The 18,185-nt window shown below is 35.0% G+C and overlaps 2 protein-coding genes across 2 annotated transcripts; both read right to left on the reverse strand.

Moving 5' to 3' along the window:
* Positions 1-6,606: 6,606 nt before the first annotated feature.
* On the reverse strand, positions 6,607-7,215 carry LOC144439762 (ATP-dependent DNA helicase PIF1-like). The gene has a single exon (XM_078128996.1). It carries the CDS (start codon positions 7,213-7,215, stop codon positions 6,607-6,609), a length of 609 nt encoding a protein of 202 aa, XP_077985122.1.
* Positions 7,216-7,418: 203 nt separating this feature from the next.
* LOC144439763 (uncharacterized) lies at positions 7,419-9,111 on the reverse strand. The gene is made up of 2 exons (XM_078128997.1): positions 8,096-9,111; positions 7,419-7,761 (listed from the first exon to the last, which is right to left on the reverse strand). Exons 1-2 carry the CDS (start codon positions 9,109-9,111, stop codon positions 7,419-7,421), a joined length of 1,359 nt encoding a protein of 452 aa, XP_077985123.1.
* Positions 9,112-18,185: the final 9,074 nt, after the last annotated feature.

The following is an 18,185-nucleotide window of genomic DNA, read 5'->3' on the forward strand; positions in this document are numbered from 1 at the left end:
TAATTTACCTCCAGTAGTCTGCAAAAGTTTGTGTTATTTCGAGGATTATGAACCTATTTTGTCAGCCACGGTAAATTCAACACAGACCTATGTACGTATATACCCATAATTATTAACTCGAGAAGTAGCAAGGTCAGATTGAAATCTATACGAAATATAGACCACATAAGGCAGAGACACCAAATTAGGCACAGATTATGAATATAAACTAAAAACTTTAGTCCTGAAAATCTTGTGCCGTTTCAAGCATAGCAACGCACCTTGCCGGCAGGACAAATCTCGACACAGACAAAACACAGCTACAATCATTAGCATCGACATTAATTTGGCAACTTGCACATTTCCTGCAATATCAATCATTCAATATAACTACGCAAGACACGAGAAATTACACTGTTAACCAAGACTTAATTCAGAAAAGTCCCAAACCTGAATGACAATATCGCATCCAAGGTTCTAAATGCTAGATGCGGACCCGGGTTGTTGACCTTTGCCAAAGTGCATCAGGCATGTAAGAGTTGCATTCATAATACACTACAGTGATGGCCTCTTACAATATTACAATTCCGGGAAGATGGTGTTATCTACCACGCCATTTCAAAACACACTCCAATACATGCAGATCACAATCACAGCGCACATGAATTTACGAGTATTTAGGTAGAAAGTGACAGAACAGCGATGTGCAACATGACGAACCAGACAAGCATTTGCTATGGTGCATTAATTGCCGCCCGCAATACTAGATGGATGAGACATCAAAATGTATGTACAGAAACACATAGATGATATACTGCATGTAAACTCTATCATCCTGAATATTGCCTTTGAGTATGACGAACTGCTTCCATTTACAACAAAGTCAACCTCTTCGAAGTGAAGAAGCCAAAGCTAGCAAAGGTCAACTTGTATTACTATTATGTAACAGAGGACGCATCCCGTTGCTGTTGCTCAAACAGACTTTTTCGATGTGCCACTTTGCTTAGAAAGCACTGGAGTGAATTGAGTACCGCGGAACACGACTACACAACAACACATTGTAAAGACACACTAGTACCAGACAGGACAGGACACTATAGAAGACAACTTTATTACCAATTCTTGTTTAAAAGTCTGTCTTGATCTTGTGTAGGTGGCCTGTTACGATCATCATCGCAGGAACCACCCGTCGAACTTTCACTTGTACCGTCCAGTCCAAAGGAATATGATTCAATAACATCGGCAAAGATGAAAGCTAGGCTATGTTTCCCTTAACTTTAAAAATCTGACGAACATTCGCTGCCCCATTCGAAAGACACAGTTTCTAGAACTTGTTGTTGTGACTTAGCCTCCATAGCAATGCATGTTAGGAAGGTGAAGTTCAAGGTTATATGTTCCTACTATGACGACATAACAGAAATGCTTTCTTATGTAAATATAAATAATCTCTCAGCAGAGGGTGTCATGAATGTGGAAGCAGCATAATTTCTAATGAGATTTCCACTATTTGTGGTCACTTTTTTCGCCTCAACGCTATAGAAATGTGTTAAATACTATCATCAAAAAGGCATAGTTCGATATATAGAATAGTAAAGAAGATGGATGATGGCTGTATGCAAGCATGTAGTATTATATTATGGCCTAATTATCCAAGATCGTTGTTATATAAATGATACCGAATTACTATATATATATATAAATATATATATATATATATATATATATATATATATATATATATATATATATATATATATATATATATATATATATATATATATATATATATATATATATATATATATATATAATGTTTTCCAACTCCTATTCAGCAGTTACATTGATCCTGGAATAAATGTGTAACAAATGTCTGCTTAATTAAGCCAGCCGTTGTTGAGAAAATGACAAACAGACAGAGGGACATAGATAATAGACACACCATGCTCGTGCACACGCACACATATACATACATACATACACTCCTCCCCCACACACCATAGTTTAAACGTCTATGATATGATAATTACTAATATATTTGTTATCACATTTCTTCATGCATGATTTTTATACTCCTTCAACCATAACTACAATTTTTTTTAAACGTTTGTCAGTTTAACCATGTTTTGGCTGAGACAACCATAAAGAATGCCAGAGGACTTGGTGATGCTGTACTTCATCAGGGTTACTTCATCTGTGTTGCTACCTTGACGTCAGAGAAGGAAACTCTTATAGAATACGGAAAATACAGTGGTGATGAGAGGAAAATTACATATCTCACATACATAGACAAACACTCCAACATTGTACCAAACTTCTACGCCATTGGCAGTGGAAATGAGTAAGTATTGACATTATTATTACGTTGAATTCATTCTTCCTGCTTCAATTTCCAATAGATTGATGTTTTAGATTTTCTCTGACTGGGACTATAATTTTTTTCACACAAAAAGCGTTACAAGTATATGTTATTTGCCAAATACCGTTCCATATTTTGCTGCGAGAGGTAATATTTCTGGTATAACGGAGAGCCAGAGAGGAGTCGTTATGCCAGAAAAATTACCTCGAGCAGCAAGATGTGGAACAGTATTTTGCAAATAACATACTTATACGTCACCTGTGACTATGAATTCATTTTTGAATGTCTAAAAATGCTGTTTCATTTCAAAACTAAAACCACTTCCGCTTTATACTGTTGAGCGTAGTATCATGCACCTCTCTGATAACTGCAATGCGGTTGTTTACATGTCAGCCTTAACTTTATCATCCAATCAGAGTGCACATTTGTTCAGTAGTATGACGAAATGTTTACTATTGGCATTTCACTCAGCAATATATTCAAACTTATAACCATCAGCTGAAAAATGAGTGCGTCTTTTGTTTTGCATACTGTATTACATTAAATGTACATACATGTTCGTGATATGCTTTGTTGTTCTCGTTAAGCAAAAACTGCACCCTCTGTGGTGGTAATTTTCATATCTTTCATAAATTTAGGAATTCATTTTACGATCGCGTGATGACCGTGCGTTCGCCGTCACTGGACTTTCGCCGTTGTGTGTGGAATTTTTGACTATTTCCCTGTGACATGAAAAGTGCAGTTTAAAGACTTGTTACAATGTATACAACGGTGATATTTTGTTCTGTTGACAACAAATTTGGCATTGGTAATGCTGGTTATAGCTCGAACTCTAGTTGTCTGCTAGATTTGTTTACAAGGGGACGTGCAGTGATCACGTGATACAACAAGCAAACATACGGCTGTTGGTGAAAAATACGCCTGTGTATCTGCAGGGCTCTCGACCAATCAGAATGTGAGATTGGTGACAGGTGAAGTATATGTAACGAAAGTCATTTTGTCCTTCATATACCTCTGTTTTCATTTTTTTAAAAGAAAGAAAAGAATAGATAAACAATCTTACATTTTTGCCAATGTATAATTAAACGTGTTCCATTTATACAGGGATGTTACCATATTTCACTTGAGATTGCCGGATCGTAACCCACCACTAAGCACTCAGTGTGGCCAAGGAACTCGATTCAATGCTGATAAACAAATTTGTGAGTTGGACTGCGATGAAAACTGTCACCCTGATTATGGTAATTTAACATTCTTGTGTTTAGATAAACAATTTTCTTTACCCATTTACACGTTCAAACTAACGTATTTTGAATATTAGATATGATATTATTTAGACGAACCCGTGAAACGTTTTAAAACTATGCATACCCCATTATTAGGTTTGCACCCCAATAACTTCGAAATATGTTACAGTCATCTTATAATCATCTTCGTTATTTCACAGGTTGCATGATCCTTGACTCAGGAGTACCGTCGCCAAATCTCTGCAACGAATGCAAGGATATTAAAATAATAACAAGGACAGGATATGAATGTTCATCAACATGCCCATTTAGTACCATTGACGTTAGTGGAAAGAGGTAAGTGACATTGATGTGTTTGCGTGTGTGTGTGTGTGTGTGTGTGTGTGTGTGTGTGTGTGTGTGTGTGTGTGAATATAAGTATCTCGCTGGAGAGAATAGTGCTCGATGCAAATATCAGTAGCTGAGCATTATAGACTTAATTCAAAAGAATAAGGATGTAATAAGTCGTTACTCAGAAATTCACACATCGAGCGATTTTCTCGAAACATGAAACTCTGAGTAATGACTTATACTGAAGTATATATATATATATATATATATATATATATATATATATATATATATATATATATATATATATATATATATATATATATATATATATATATATATAATACATAATATATATATATATATAGCCTTAATTTATCACATTCATATATGTGTCTTACAGCAGAGAACAGTGATCAATGCAATATTACTAGCAGAGCATTATAGACTTAATCCAAAAAATTAGGATTTTATTAGTCGTTCAGGGTCGCTATGTACACGTAAATGTATGTGTAACAAGATGGTCGGACTAAACTATTCCTTACGGTGGTTTACTTCTATATTTGGTTGAAGATCTTTTTTCAGTGCATCATTGTAGAAAGGTGCAACTTTTTAAAACCTGTTTGTTTTTCTGCACCTTTCTACAACGATCCACTGAAAAAACAGTGGTTATTAGAAATATATAATATAAGAACTTCATGCATAGGAAATAAGAGAACATCAAATAGTTAAACCGACCATTCAGCTAGGTTGTTAAATTTATAATCAGCTGGATATTTCTCCGTCTTAGAGTCATTTCCCCTCAAACACCAATATATATATATATATATAGTTTTGGTAGTACTGGAACTCTTTCTTGGTTGAAACTCTGAGTTTCACACATTGTGCGATCATCAGACAACTGTTTTCTACTCTTCTCTGGGTGTGCTGTTTACATAGAGTGCAGACAATATAAATATCATCACTATTATCTGTGTTGTTGGGTTGGTGTTGTGTGTGTGGAGGTGTTGGTTGTTATTGTGTGAGTTATTGGGTGCGGACAAGTAGGTGTTGGCGGGTTGTAACATGTTGGACTTTGATGTTCCGTTAGTTAATGGGTGTAGTTTAGGTGATAGATGCTCTATTGAAGTTGGACAAATAAAACTTATTCTTGTGTCGGCATTTGGATATCAACTCATTTATTTTGTTTAGTGTGGAGTTTTTGTCTGCTTTAATAATTGTTAGTTTTTCGGTTAAACAAAGGTTGCACCGTTTTGTTTTATTGGTGTATGCTTGGGCTGTCTTGCTGATGAACCAGGATACGGAAAAAGGCTCTCAGTTTCCGAATGTGTTTTGATAGTTCTGTGCTGTTTTCTTGTTTTTCATGTTTGAATGACTGTTCGTGGTTGGTGTATCTCTGTTTGACATTGTTCTCTGTTAGACCGATATTTACCTTTGTTGTTGTTTTTTTCCATTGACGGTGGCTTGATATACGATGTTTTCCGTTTGGCATTCGCCTTTCAAAGAGCAGGTGTCTTTCTGTCTGCAATTACATGGTTTTTGAGTGGGTTTAGTTTTGCTGTTGGAGATGGTGGCGTTGTGCGCTTTGATTATGGTAGCCATGTTTGGCATGCAGCTATAACAGACTTTGGCATTGAATATTTTACAACCCGTCAACACCTACTTGTCCGCACCCAATAACTCACACAATAACAACTAACACCTCCAAACACACAACACCAACCCACCTACACAGACAATATTGATGATATTTTTATTGTCTGCACTCAATATAAACAGCACACCCATAGAGTAGAAAACAGTTGTCTGATGATCGCACAATGCGTGAAACTATATATATATATATATATATATATATATATATATATATATATATATATATATATATATATTAAATATTGCGCTCTTCCACTGCGGTATAATAGAGCACTGTCTTAGCAGATTGAGGTATATATATATATATATATATATATATATATATATATATATATGAGTGTATGTGAGTGAGTGTCTGTGTGTGAACATTTTTGATTAACAGCATATTATGTTTTAGATATAGCCTACGCCAATGAACATATTTTTTTTTTAATAGAATTTGTCCGTGTATTTGGTTTGAAAATAATTGCGTCCATGATTGCCCAAGTGGAATGTATCCTGATCCTGACACAAGACAGTGTCTTGGTAAGTTATGAATGTATTATATAGCCATCAGAGGATAGGGCTACTGTGAAGTGATATTGGTTTTGCAGTACAGGGAATTACAGTTTCCTTCCACAAAAAAGTTAACCACTATGTTCAGTTTTTGGAAAAAAAAACATAGTTTAACATCCTGTTCATGAGTTCGAATCCCATGCAGACAGCGTACTATTCTTTTAAACTTCCAAATCCACATTCCTGCATGCATTTTACAAACTGAATGAACAGGCTGTATTACTCAGCTATGTTTCATTGCAATATATTTTGTATCCTCCTACATAAACAAAGTTTGGGTCTGCATGTATTCGTCGGCATAAAATGGAAAACCTAATAACCCAGCACAAAAAAACTATCATCGTTTAATGATATATCAGGCATGAGAAGAGTTCATAATTATATGTAAGGACCTGATCTCAGCTACAACCACATTAATGGTTATAAAGGCACTGGTTGTTTCTTAGCACTACCACCTTAGTGAGTTTGTCAGAAGGCACTGCATTAATTTGCACCCGTGTTTGAATCTACTTGCAGAACGAAAGTCCCAAATATTACATGAGCACACTGACCGTATGTGAATACGGGTTCTGTAAGTTCTAGTCCAATGTACTCTAGAGTTTGTCCCTGGGCTTTGTTTATTGTCAGGGCAAATGCAGGTCGAATTGGAAATTGGCGCCCTTTGAGATCAAATGGTAATTCCGAGTCTGATGGTGTTATTATAACTCTCGGAAGGAATACAGATTGTCCAACATGTTTTCCAGTTGTGATAATAGCTTCAATTATATGCTTACCAAGACTTACAATTTTTAGCCTAGTTCCACTCAAAAGGCCTTGTGATGGGCTCAAATTTCTTATAAGCATAATTGGTGCATGTTTTTTCAAATGAAGTTTATGTGGGGGAACTCCAGATGGTGTTAGAGAATTAAGAAATTCTACTGGATATAATCTAGCTTGTTGTTCATCTGACACAGAGTCTGCACTGTAATATGTTTCAGAGTCTGTGGAAGGAAATATGTCCATTACTTTTGAATTAATATTGTCACCAACATCACTAGTTGCTGCTAAGATAGCTCTATTACCTATATTTACACCCTCATCAGTTTCATCCATTATATTTGGAAAAACTTGATGTATCAGTGTTGAAATCATGTCATTGCGATCACAATTTTGGAGGCAAATGTCCTATGGTAAACGAATGTTGGATGTGCCATTGTATAGGTATTCCTTTTCACGACTAATTCCAACACAGAGAAGATATTCTTCGAAGTTAGGCTTTGAGGTTTGAGAATTGCCACGAACACGCATATTAATTGTCAAAGGAAAAACCTTTCCCCTTCTGTAGGATTTGCTTGATATAGCCTGCCAATAGCATGCCTCTGTTTTCTTGGTTTCCACTCGCTTGAAGTTGCATTCCAAGTAAAGTGTTCAGGAAAATTATGGTATGGAGTATGCTTTGCTTCAGGAAATTTATCAATGGCTTTGAACCAAGCAGTTAATGTGTCTTTCAAACGTTGAATAGCTTGTGTCGCATGGCCTTCACGATAGCTCACTCGTTCTCTACCTGGCGAACGAACAGTTAGTCTATGTATAGATGTAGATCTGTCATGTAGATCATAGTGGAATATTCGCCAGCATGCTTCTGTTGCAGATACATATCTAAAAATAAAATAACAGAGTTTTATTATTGATCGGCCGCCGAGAACAAATACTTATTATATATTTGCATCACTACAATGCAAGACCCACGACTGAATTAAGACTTGAAAACGTTGTGTGGTGCCGAAATGTGTCTCTGCACATAATTGCTGTATGAAACCCCTACTATCATTTGTAAATTTAGAAAAAAATTTGAAACAACTGTCGCCACAATAATAATTGTTGCATCGATCAAATCCTGGGTTGACTCCAGTGTGCATACATTTATAACTGAAAATAGGATATCTGTTTTGTACTATGTGACAATGCAATAAGGCTAAAAAAAGAGGCAAACCTGGCATCTATGAAGCGTTGAATTTCATCCATACACTGTTGCGTATCTTGTTGGAGTCCAGCTATGATTCTGTCATGACCCTTGTACACATACTTGTAGAGGTACTTCACTGCAGTCACAGACGAACAGATTTCAACATTGATATGAGCTTGGTATTTAGTACTTAGGTATGGGTTGTATGGAACTATCCATCTGTTGTCTAATATTGCACCATGCTTCTCTATCTCTATATGTTGATCGCGCCTTCTGTATATTGGATAACCATGTGGATTTGCAACGTTGCATGAAGAAAACTCTTTCGGAAACCTCTTGGTGCACTTGTTATCTCTCATACAGGGACTATTTTTATTTATTTGTCCACATTGTCCATGAATCATGTGACTTGTGACAACTTGGTGTAATGTTGGTAGCAAGTTTGGATCTGGAATTTCTGCAGACACAAACTTATCATAATCTGATGGTGATTTGGGTTTTGCTGATGGCTGCAGTATTATCAGCATATGTAAATGAGGTAGTCCTCTCTTTTGGAATTCAATGACATTTCCAAATGCTAAAACTTTTCCACATATTTCCCGATGAACGATCTCGTTAATAAATTCCTTAGACTTGAGATGACATGCTCGAACTATTACATCAGGACGAACAGTGATTTGCTGCCCTGGTAAAATATTATCTTTTATCTCTGGCCATCTAGGATTACATGTAAAAGTGACAAATAAATCTGGCTTGCCATATCGACGTACTATAGCCATTGAATCTTGGTAAAGTTGATGCATATTTCTAGGCCCACCAATGAAGGAGGAAGGCAAGATAATTTTTGTGCCAATAGTTGCAACTGTTAAATCACCTGCTGCTACTGCATCTGTCAGCCCTTGGTAAAGCTCAGCCCTCAATTCAGTCTGATGAAATCTACGGTAGTTAAGGCGCTCTTGCTCAATTTTAGCATATTGGTCAATTACACACTGATGGAAAAGTTTTCCACATCGCAACAAAACATTGAAGTTGTCTCTTTTCATGAGATGATATGCATAAAATTGCATTGGTGATATTTGTCCAGACGTATTGTCTGTTTTTTTTTAATGTTTAATGTCTCTCGTTCGAGGAATCGTGAATATAGATTTGAGAAAATTTTGGAGTTTCATCTTCATTTGGATATAGGTTTCCGATGAGGTGATAAACAGAACCACTTATTCGGAAGGTGAATGGTCCTTTCCTTGGTAACATATCACGATGTACCCCTAATGACGCAAAGGCAAGGCTAGAGTTGTAGGCTCTAATGTGTTCCCTAAAGCGTTTTCCTCTCTCATTGTCGTCTGTCAGCAGGTTTTGCAAAATAAGTGGCGGATCACTAATCAGAGGAAGCTGTACTTTTCCTTGCATACATCATGTTGAAAAAAGATGCACTGATGCCAAGTTCACCAGAATGAGTCTCTCCCTTCCACATATCAGCCTTACATGACTTGCAGTGATATTTCATGTTGCCAATACTTGTATATTCTGGTAACGATAGTTCCGCATAATCACTTAAACTATGTACTGCTATATTGTGAGAAGACATAGCAGTATTCTGTCTTTTATTTACAGTCAATGAAGTATTTAGTTCAGGGGTAGTTCTCCTTTTTCGTGCATAATCTCTCTTGTACCTCATTTGGGTATACCGAGCTTTCTTGCGAGGCATTATTGCATTTACGGTTTATTTACAGTTATTGTCATGTCCTTCAAAATTATGCGAAACATATCCACCATCAGTTATAGTCTCATCGAAGTTACTTTCGTCAAAAACATTCTTTAACTGTTCAGTCAAAGAGGCATTTTGATACATAATGTTTTCCTTTTCTGCCATCATACTGTGTTCCTTTGATTGTAGTGATTTCAAGGTTTCACTTAAATGTGATGTTTCATTTTTATTTTTGTGAGAAGAACATCTGATTTTCCTTCTAGAACTTTAATTTTTCTTCTGACCTTTTCCAGGGTGCTCAACGCCAACTGATTTTGGTCTCGATAAATGTCATATCCCGCAGCTTTGATGTCACTGTCTACCATTTGTACAGTTTCATGAATGATTTTTTCAAATTCCTTGTAGTTGAACTCAATGGCTCTGTAGGAGCGGAAGATGACGGCACTAAAGTTGCTCCAAAACCACCTGTAGATTGACCATCAAAGACCTTTGGTATTGCTGACACTAAATGCAGCTGTGATGTTGATACGGCTAAAAAGTTTTTTTTTTAAATGCCAATTCTTAGACTGAGATACGGGTGTGCTCAATCTGGTTCATATCTTGAATGTTATTAATTTTCAGGAAATAAATTTGTTTCTCAATGCATATTTTAGAAGGTATGCATATAAAAATACGCAATGTAAAATATGCTGGCGGAAACATAGATAAGTAAAATTGTAACATGCGAGCACATGGTGATGTACACATTTGGCAACGTGCACACGGAAGATAGACTCATTTACGTTGAATGCTACAAAATTCAATATGCTTAGTAAACGATAAAAAGGCTCACCTTATGAACGAAAACAACCAAAAAAGATCTACACCAAGGCACTTAAACAACCTTTCATGGTCAGGTAAGTCCACTTGAGACTCGCACTGCCCAGTGAGCGAGCCTCAGACACGCCATCGCTCACACATTGACGTTCCACTTCCGCTACTGTGACGTGAAAGCGTCACTCTCCAACAGCGCCTCCCTGCGGTCACTTCTTTTCCCGCATGCATCACAAAGAAAGAAAGAAAGAAGTGACTGGGCAGCTGCATGGAGACGCTGTTAGAGAGTGAGCTTGAGTGATGGCGAACAAAAGACCGCGAACAAAGGCTGCTGTCATATTTAAATGTAGCCTGCGCAAGCGACTGTCGATTCTGAAAACTGTCCCATGTGTAGCGGTTCATCTACACCATGAATGGTTATGAATACGCAAACAGACACAAACATAAGGTGACCATAAATGTGACAACAGATTGGACTGACAGTGCCTCAATTCCGAGAAAAAATGGTACACAAAAACGAAAACTCTCATTTAGTAGTATAGATAGTGAATCAAAAGCAAAATGTGACTTTCCCCCTAATTGCATTTTTCGCTCAGCTGAGGATAGTGGTATGTCTTTTCTAAATCATTGTCCGTTTTCCATTGTCTGTTGTCTGTCCTTTGTCATTTTTTTGTGGTCGTGTTGCTTTGATATTTGGTTGTATATACCTTGGGTTCTATTTGTATTTGTATAGGCCACGATGGTATATCATGTTCACCTCTCATAAGAAGGAAAGGTTATTATGTTATTTCTGTCTCCATAACTACTCAACTGATCTTGATGAAACTCTGACAATTATTTGGTCAATTTATATTGCGATAACTGATTAGGTTTTAGAGAAAATCCATGGGCTGATTAGTGAATATTTGTTTGCTGGCTTATGGTGTGTCACCATTTTCCTACTTTAAACCTGGCTATTGATGGTCCTTTGTTCTCGATCCTTTGTTCAACCCACAGTCGCTTGTAAACTGTTATTCCTTTCCTAAATGGTTTTATTCTTGTCTATGACGGTCCTAATACAGAACAATGACGTTATTATAGGGATCAAATAAAAAATATACTTTAAAAAAATATACTTTAGATATTTGTTTTGTTTATAATGACTCCATACAGGACAGGTATAGTCTAAATGACTTCTGCCTAGTGACTTGTATAATGTTTACTATTTTATAATACGCTTATCAAATTCAAGTTATGAGTCAATGGTTACCACTATGTCTTTTTACCCATTGGTTTCAAAGACTTCTCCTCTTTGATCACGTGGTATATGCAAAGCTATCTTTCTTATTACTTCCCAGAGTCACGGATTTACCTCGATCTGATTAAAATCCGATGTAGATGTCGGCTAATCGTTCATTGCTATTTTACATTCGTTATTTTGCCTGAATTTACCTTCTTGGTTCAGTAATAATTTGTCTATTTAGCAAATTTTATTCGATACTTTCGTTCAAAACTGGTATTTTAGGATTCTCCTTAAATACCGGTGACTGGATTGTTTTTTATTTAATATTTAGCTTGGAATTTTCTGTTTTTGGCACATATTTGGTGTAAATTGTAACTTTTAAAAATATATATATATTCTAGCAATATGAATGGCAACTATAGTATTTTTATAAGATAATGATGGTAGGTGAGATTTTAGTAGGGAAGACTTTGACCTTTGTTCATAGGTGATGTTAAAATATAACGAACTACAATTACTTCGCCATTATGGTCAACCCTATCTCTAGCAAAGCATAATTGAGCTGTTCCTTCACAATGAAGATATCATAGATTTACCCTATCCGTCTCATGGACCTGTACAACGCACTCAACAAAATCAATAAAACAAGCGGGGCTATTTCGACAACTATATGGCTTGAATATACCCAAAGAATAGATTTGTAAAAAAGCGAGTTCCCTAATCCATATTTGGGAACATTAATGATGTAAAATCGTACACATATTTAAAGACCAACATGTTTATTTAATAGTAAAAGAGTCCGATCCTTGGAGAGATGACCTTCGATGCGGACCCGCCTATCCCCAGAGTAATGGAAGTCCAACACAATGTAACCCTGATTCAGTAGTCCCATGTTGCTCAGACGGTGGTTGGTGTGGTAGCAGTCAGTATCACTGCGATTGCAGAGAATGCATTAATTATAAAGGTATTGTATATTCATGGTATTTAAGGAAACAAAAGCTGACTTTATATCTTTGTTTTCCTTCTTCTGTCTTCTATCACACTATATTAGTCTGCTTTTTTGACATAGCAGTTGGTTATAGTAGTAGTGATTACCTCAATATTTATTATACTACTAACGTGTTAAGTCATTTAGACATCTTATAAATCATATCTTAGTAGCAAATTTGAGTAAACATGAAAATTACGGTTATGTTTCCTTAAAGAGCATATCGTGATTATCTTCTCAATATCTCATATAAATACATGAATAAATACAACGAGGGGAGAGTAGCATACGCTGTGGGATATGAACACTTAGATAAACGACTAAATAAAAGAAAATGACCGGCATACATTTTTACTGAATGTTGCAAGCAGAAATTGTGGAACAACTACGCACAGTAATCACAATACAAGTATTTGTTATCTTGAGGGGATATCCAAACCGATATTAAATGAGGTTTAACCAGACGTATTTTGTAAGGTAATGGCAAGACTTGATTAGATTTTGGTAAAAATCCCGTGAATAGTATTTATGAGCAATTTACGTAATTAATAATTTTCAGGAATTAGGCTATATCTCAAGAATGCACGCTTTAAATTCGTTATACCTTGGTACACACATTTGCGATACCAAAGCGCACCTGTTCTGAAAATATTAGTAACGCAGCTATTTGTTTTTTGAAGTTATTGGCATATTTTTGTAGGCCACTAAAAAGGGAAAAAAATAGTTTCTTATTAGGAAATGTTGTCTAAAGTGGTGCGACAATGCGCTTATTTTCTGGTAATAATGATTTCACAAAATCCTTTAAAGATTGACAACCGATCAGACCTTCAATTACATAGACCTTCTCATGAAATATATGAATGGCGGTTCAAACACAGTTAGCGTACATACACACATTGTGTAGTCAGGTAGTCAGTAACTTGATATAACCCCACTAAATAGTACTACTGTTATGGTGTTATGATCTCAATTGGACAACTACTTTTGAAATTTCGACCCAATTCTTTCCGACATCTGCTAATTTAAAATATCTACTTACTTATTATCATAACTTACCGGTCAGTATTATTTAGTTTGTCGACAATAGCATCTGCAGGTGGGGGTTGTTGTTTGGCTGAAGTCGTGGTTGTGGTAGTGGTTCATACACATATGGTACAATACAACTATCCCCCACTACCGCATATTCTATGTCATCACTAGTACTGCATGTATTATTTTCATTGTCAATTTTGACTTCCAAATAGTAGAACATGATTCCACTAGAATTGCTATCGCTTGTTATGTAATCAGACATATTTGAAGTTCGTTCCGGTGGTGACGTCATTAAATGCATAAACAACTTCAGCATTTACCGGAATTTTTCCAAAAAAACCCAACAATTTTTCGTAATGAATATCGTACTTTTGTCAACAATGTCACACAAATATTTAACCACCTATACTTTGGAAACATATTTACATACACTTGAAGCCAGAAGAGATATAACATCATCATGACATAATATACAAGCAGTTTGCATAACGAATTTTAAAGTTGCCTATATCTTTCAACATAAAAAATACACACCTTTTTTTTTACACTTTTCAGATTATAACCCAGAAGGTAAGACAAACTACTCCAGATGGACTGCTTTTGTTTCTTCTATTATCTTCGATGACACTATATTTCTCTGAATTCTGGCATTGTTACAATATTTTTTGTTTGTAGTAGTAGTGTTTTCCTCAATATTTCTTATACACATAATGTTAAGTCATGTCATTAGAGTATAAGTTATATCTTAGTAGATGATTTGAGTAAAATGCAAATGTTCATCTAATGTTAAGCCAGAAAAGATATAAACTCATCATGCTATTTATATACAAATAGTTTCCATAAAGAATTTTAAAGTTGCCTACATCTTTCAATATAATAAACACAAAATAATTTATTTTGTTTACACTTTTCAGTGTCCAACACAGCAGGTAAGACAAATTAACTCCAGAAGGACTGCTTTCATTTCTTCTATTGTCTTCTATGACACTGTATTTCTCTGTATTCTGGCATTGTTACAATAATTGGTTATTGTAGTAATGATTTCTTCAATATTTCATATACGCCTAATGTGTTAAGCCACCAGATAGCGTATAAGTTATATCTTTTTAGTGACAAGTTTGAGTAAAATATAAATGATGGTTATGCTTCAGTAATGAGCATAGTGCATTTACCTTCTCAATATGTATCAGATATAAAAGTCAAAACGTATAATACTCGTCTTGTAGCTGTTAAAAAATATGTTATTATGGTAAGTGCATATTCATTGACTAGGTCACTTACTGCTATTTGATATAACAAAAGCTTACCAAGAGTAAACTAGATTTATCTGTAAGAATATGAAATCATATGATATGAATTTATTTATTTATTTATTTATTTATTTATTTATTTATTTATTTATTTATTCATTTATTTATTTATTTAGTTATTAATTTATTTGATATGAAATCGCATGACTAGGGTTTTAAAGTTATTCCCCAGAGTTTACATTTAAATCTACATGTTAATTAATCCATGTCACATATATTGTCAAACTAATATAAATATTCGGATCCCACAGATAAATATTTATTGTCAATACAGAAGTGAGGATAAAAGACACGATGCAGAGATAAGGGTGCAGGAGAATGTGAAATTCTTTCAAACTGAATAAAACATTTTTATATCAATATTTTTTTGTTATCTAATACACGTGTAAAAAACAATACAATAAACGCACAATATGCATACAGTTCAAAGAGGTTGAGGGTCGTTAACATGTGTTTAATTAATTAAATGGAAGTATAGAATTGAAAAATAAATAAAATTAATAGCGATTAATGTAACAGTATATTGCAGAGAAAGATGTATGTGGTAGAAGATCAAAGCCAAACACCAGGTTAATTACATGTAATAAATTAGTCTTTACTCAATGAAATACAAGCTGTGTGACCTACAGTAATGTATAGTTGCAAATTTTAAAAAATGATTTTGATATATTTTACACTTTTGATATGACTAGTGAATGATTCAAAAGATGTACCAGGGTGACTATCAATTAGGTAATTTCGATGTGCCATACAAAAAGCTTCTTGCTTTGTGAATTCTATGATAGGGCGCTGTAAATTCCTCATTAACATATGATGATGTCATCGTTATTGGATTATGGTTGGTCCGGATGGTCTAGTCACACCACACGGACGAATTCCCTTGGACAAGATAGGTCAGCAAATTAGGGCTAACGGCAAAAAAATAGTTCAGTTTGACGCTCAATGATATTATGATTACACACAACTACATTGTTTGTAGAGGTAATAAATGCTAGTAAAACAGTTTATAAATTGTTACAGTTACATAGAGTCATAGCATAATTACCCACTAACTGACTGACCTGATTTTGTAGCATAACCAAATTGACTAAGTAGTTCTCTGATATACACCGTGGAATGTGAACATTTAGATACATAGAATGAGCCAAAGTTGACATACACTGTGGTATATGAATTTAGGTAAGTGAATAAATAAAATGGCGTACATTGATACTGAATGTAGGAAGCAGAAATTCTGTCCCCACTTGACACAGTAACGACAATACAAGGCTTTTCATGGGATTTCATTACATTAGTGGGATATCGAAACTGGTATTAAATGTGCTTTACAAAATAAAATCTGATACGATTATTACTGAAATTGAAGTGCTTAGTTGAAATGCCAAGCTTACCAAAGATCACATCTGACAGAGACAAAAGAATCTCAGGAACAAAATTAAGGAGTATAATAAACTTGTCACAAAAATGTTCAACTGCAAGACACATCCAGAGGAGGTCATATAAGTCTTCATATTCCAGGGTACCAGTTGCAGCAAATGGCGGCTCTCATTATCCACATATTTAATGATTTACCCTATAGGAAAGTCAAATGTGAACAATCACAGGAGAAATCCCGTTTCCCTAGTACAGTTGGAGTTTTAAAAACAGTGTAATCACACAGTGGTTTACTTATTTGTAGTAATCTTATCAAGGCGTTGTTCCTCAAAAATATTAAGAAGAGCAGCGCTATTTCGACCATTGGATTGCATGTTAAAACTATACCACAACTAACCGATTTCTAAAATATGAGCTCCCTAATCCGCCCAGTAATTACTGAAGACTCCCTACAACTGGACTAATATATACTATTATACATATTACATAGATCTTCAATATTAATGATGCACAATCGTACCTGATTGTTATTGCACAAGCAATATGCAAAGACCAACATGTTTATTTTCTAATAACAGTGATTGATTTATGGAGAGATGACAAACGATGTGGACCTGCCTATCCCCTGTCTGATGGAGGTCCAGCACAATGTAACCCTGATTCTGACGTGCCATGTTGCTCTTCTTCTGGTTGGTGTGGTAATACTAAGGATCACTGCGAATGCAGTGGATGTATTAGTTATCAAGGTATTGTATGCTATGGTGTTTAAAGAGACACAAGCCGATTGTATAGCTTTTTTTACCTTCTATTGTTTTCTCAGACACTATTTCACTCTGTATTCTTGCATTGTTTCAACAGGTGGGTACATACTAGTGATTTCCTCAATATTTTGTCTATGCCTAAAGTTTTACATCATTAAATAGATTGTTAGTTATCCTCTTAATTGTAGTAGCAGATTTTAGTAAAATACAATTAATTCTAATGTTTCGGTAAGGAACATAGTGCAATTACCTTTTCAAGGCGTTTTTCTTTAACTTTCGGAACAAAGGTGATTCTCGTCAGGTGTTTGAATTATATTGGACATATTTATTCTCATTTTTGTCTTCCATTAACTTGGGCTTACATCGAGTAATCCAGTGTAAGATAAAACAGATAATTTGAACCTTGAATTTCTGTTTGAAATCATTCCAAGAGAGTAAAACCCATTTGGGTAAAACAAATCATACAAAATTCGCTTTCCTAGCTGTTGAAACGTTCGCCTAATATTAAGCAAGACAGGAAATATAATCGTTGTGATATATATTTAAGTAGTTTGCATCAAGAATTTTAAAAGTCTTGGCGAATAGAAATATATCGTAAAAAAATTGTCCACACGGTGTTCACATATTAAAAAGCCTTGATAGTGCAACTTATTAAGTCTTTATATATTGCTTTGTAAAGATGATTTACAGATATTTGAAGTAGAGAATATGAATTAGATTATATTTGATATACAGTTGATCTGAAGTTGTAAATTTAAACAGCGCCTATGAAGCAGAAATGAAATGCTTCATATGACCTTACAGTTTGACACAATTTCAAACGCACACAGTTACTTTTTATCAAAATATGAATTCACTCTAGATAATTTTCATCATACTCACAAAACCGATAGGTAAGATAGTGGCAATCCC

This window comes from Glandiceps talaboti, chromosome 9 (genome assembly GCF_964340395.1).
Source record: "Glandiceps talaboti chromosome 9, keGlaTala1.1, whole genome shotgun sequence".
Lineage (NCBI taxonomy): Eukaryota > Metazoa > Hemichordata > Enteropneusta > Spengelidae > Glandiceps > Glandiceps talaboti.

Coding starts and splice junctions, on each gene's coding strand:
- LOC144439763 (XM_078128997.1), bottom strand. CDS start 9,111: ATGAAAAGAGACAACTTCAATGTTTTGTTGCGATGTGGAAAACTTTTC. Junction 7,762..8,095: donor CAACGCTTCATAGATGCCAG/GTTTGCCTCTTT, acceptor TTTTATTTTTAG/ATATGTATCTGCAACAGAAG.
- LOC144439762 (XM_078128996.1), bottom strand. CDS start 7,215: ATGGATGAAACTGATGAGGGTGTAAATATAGGTAATAGAGCTATCTTA.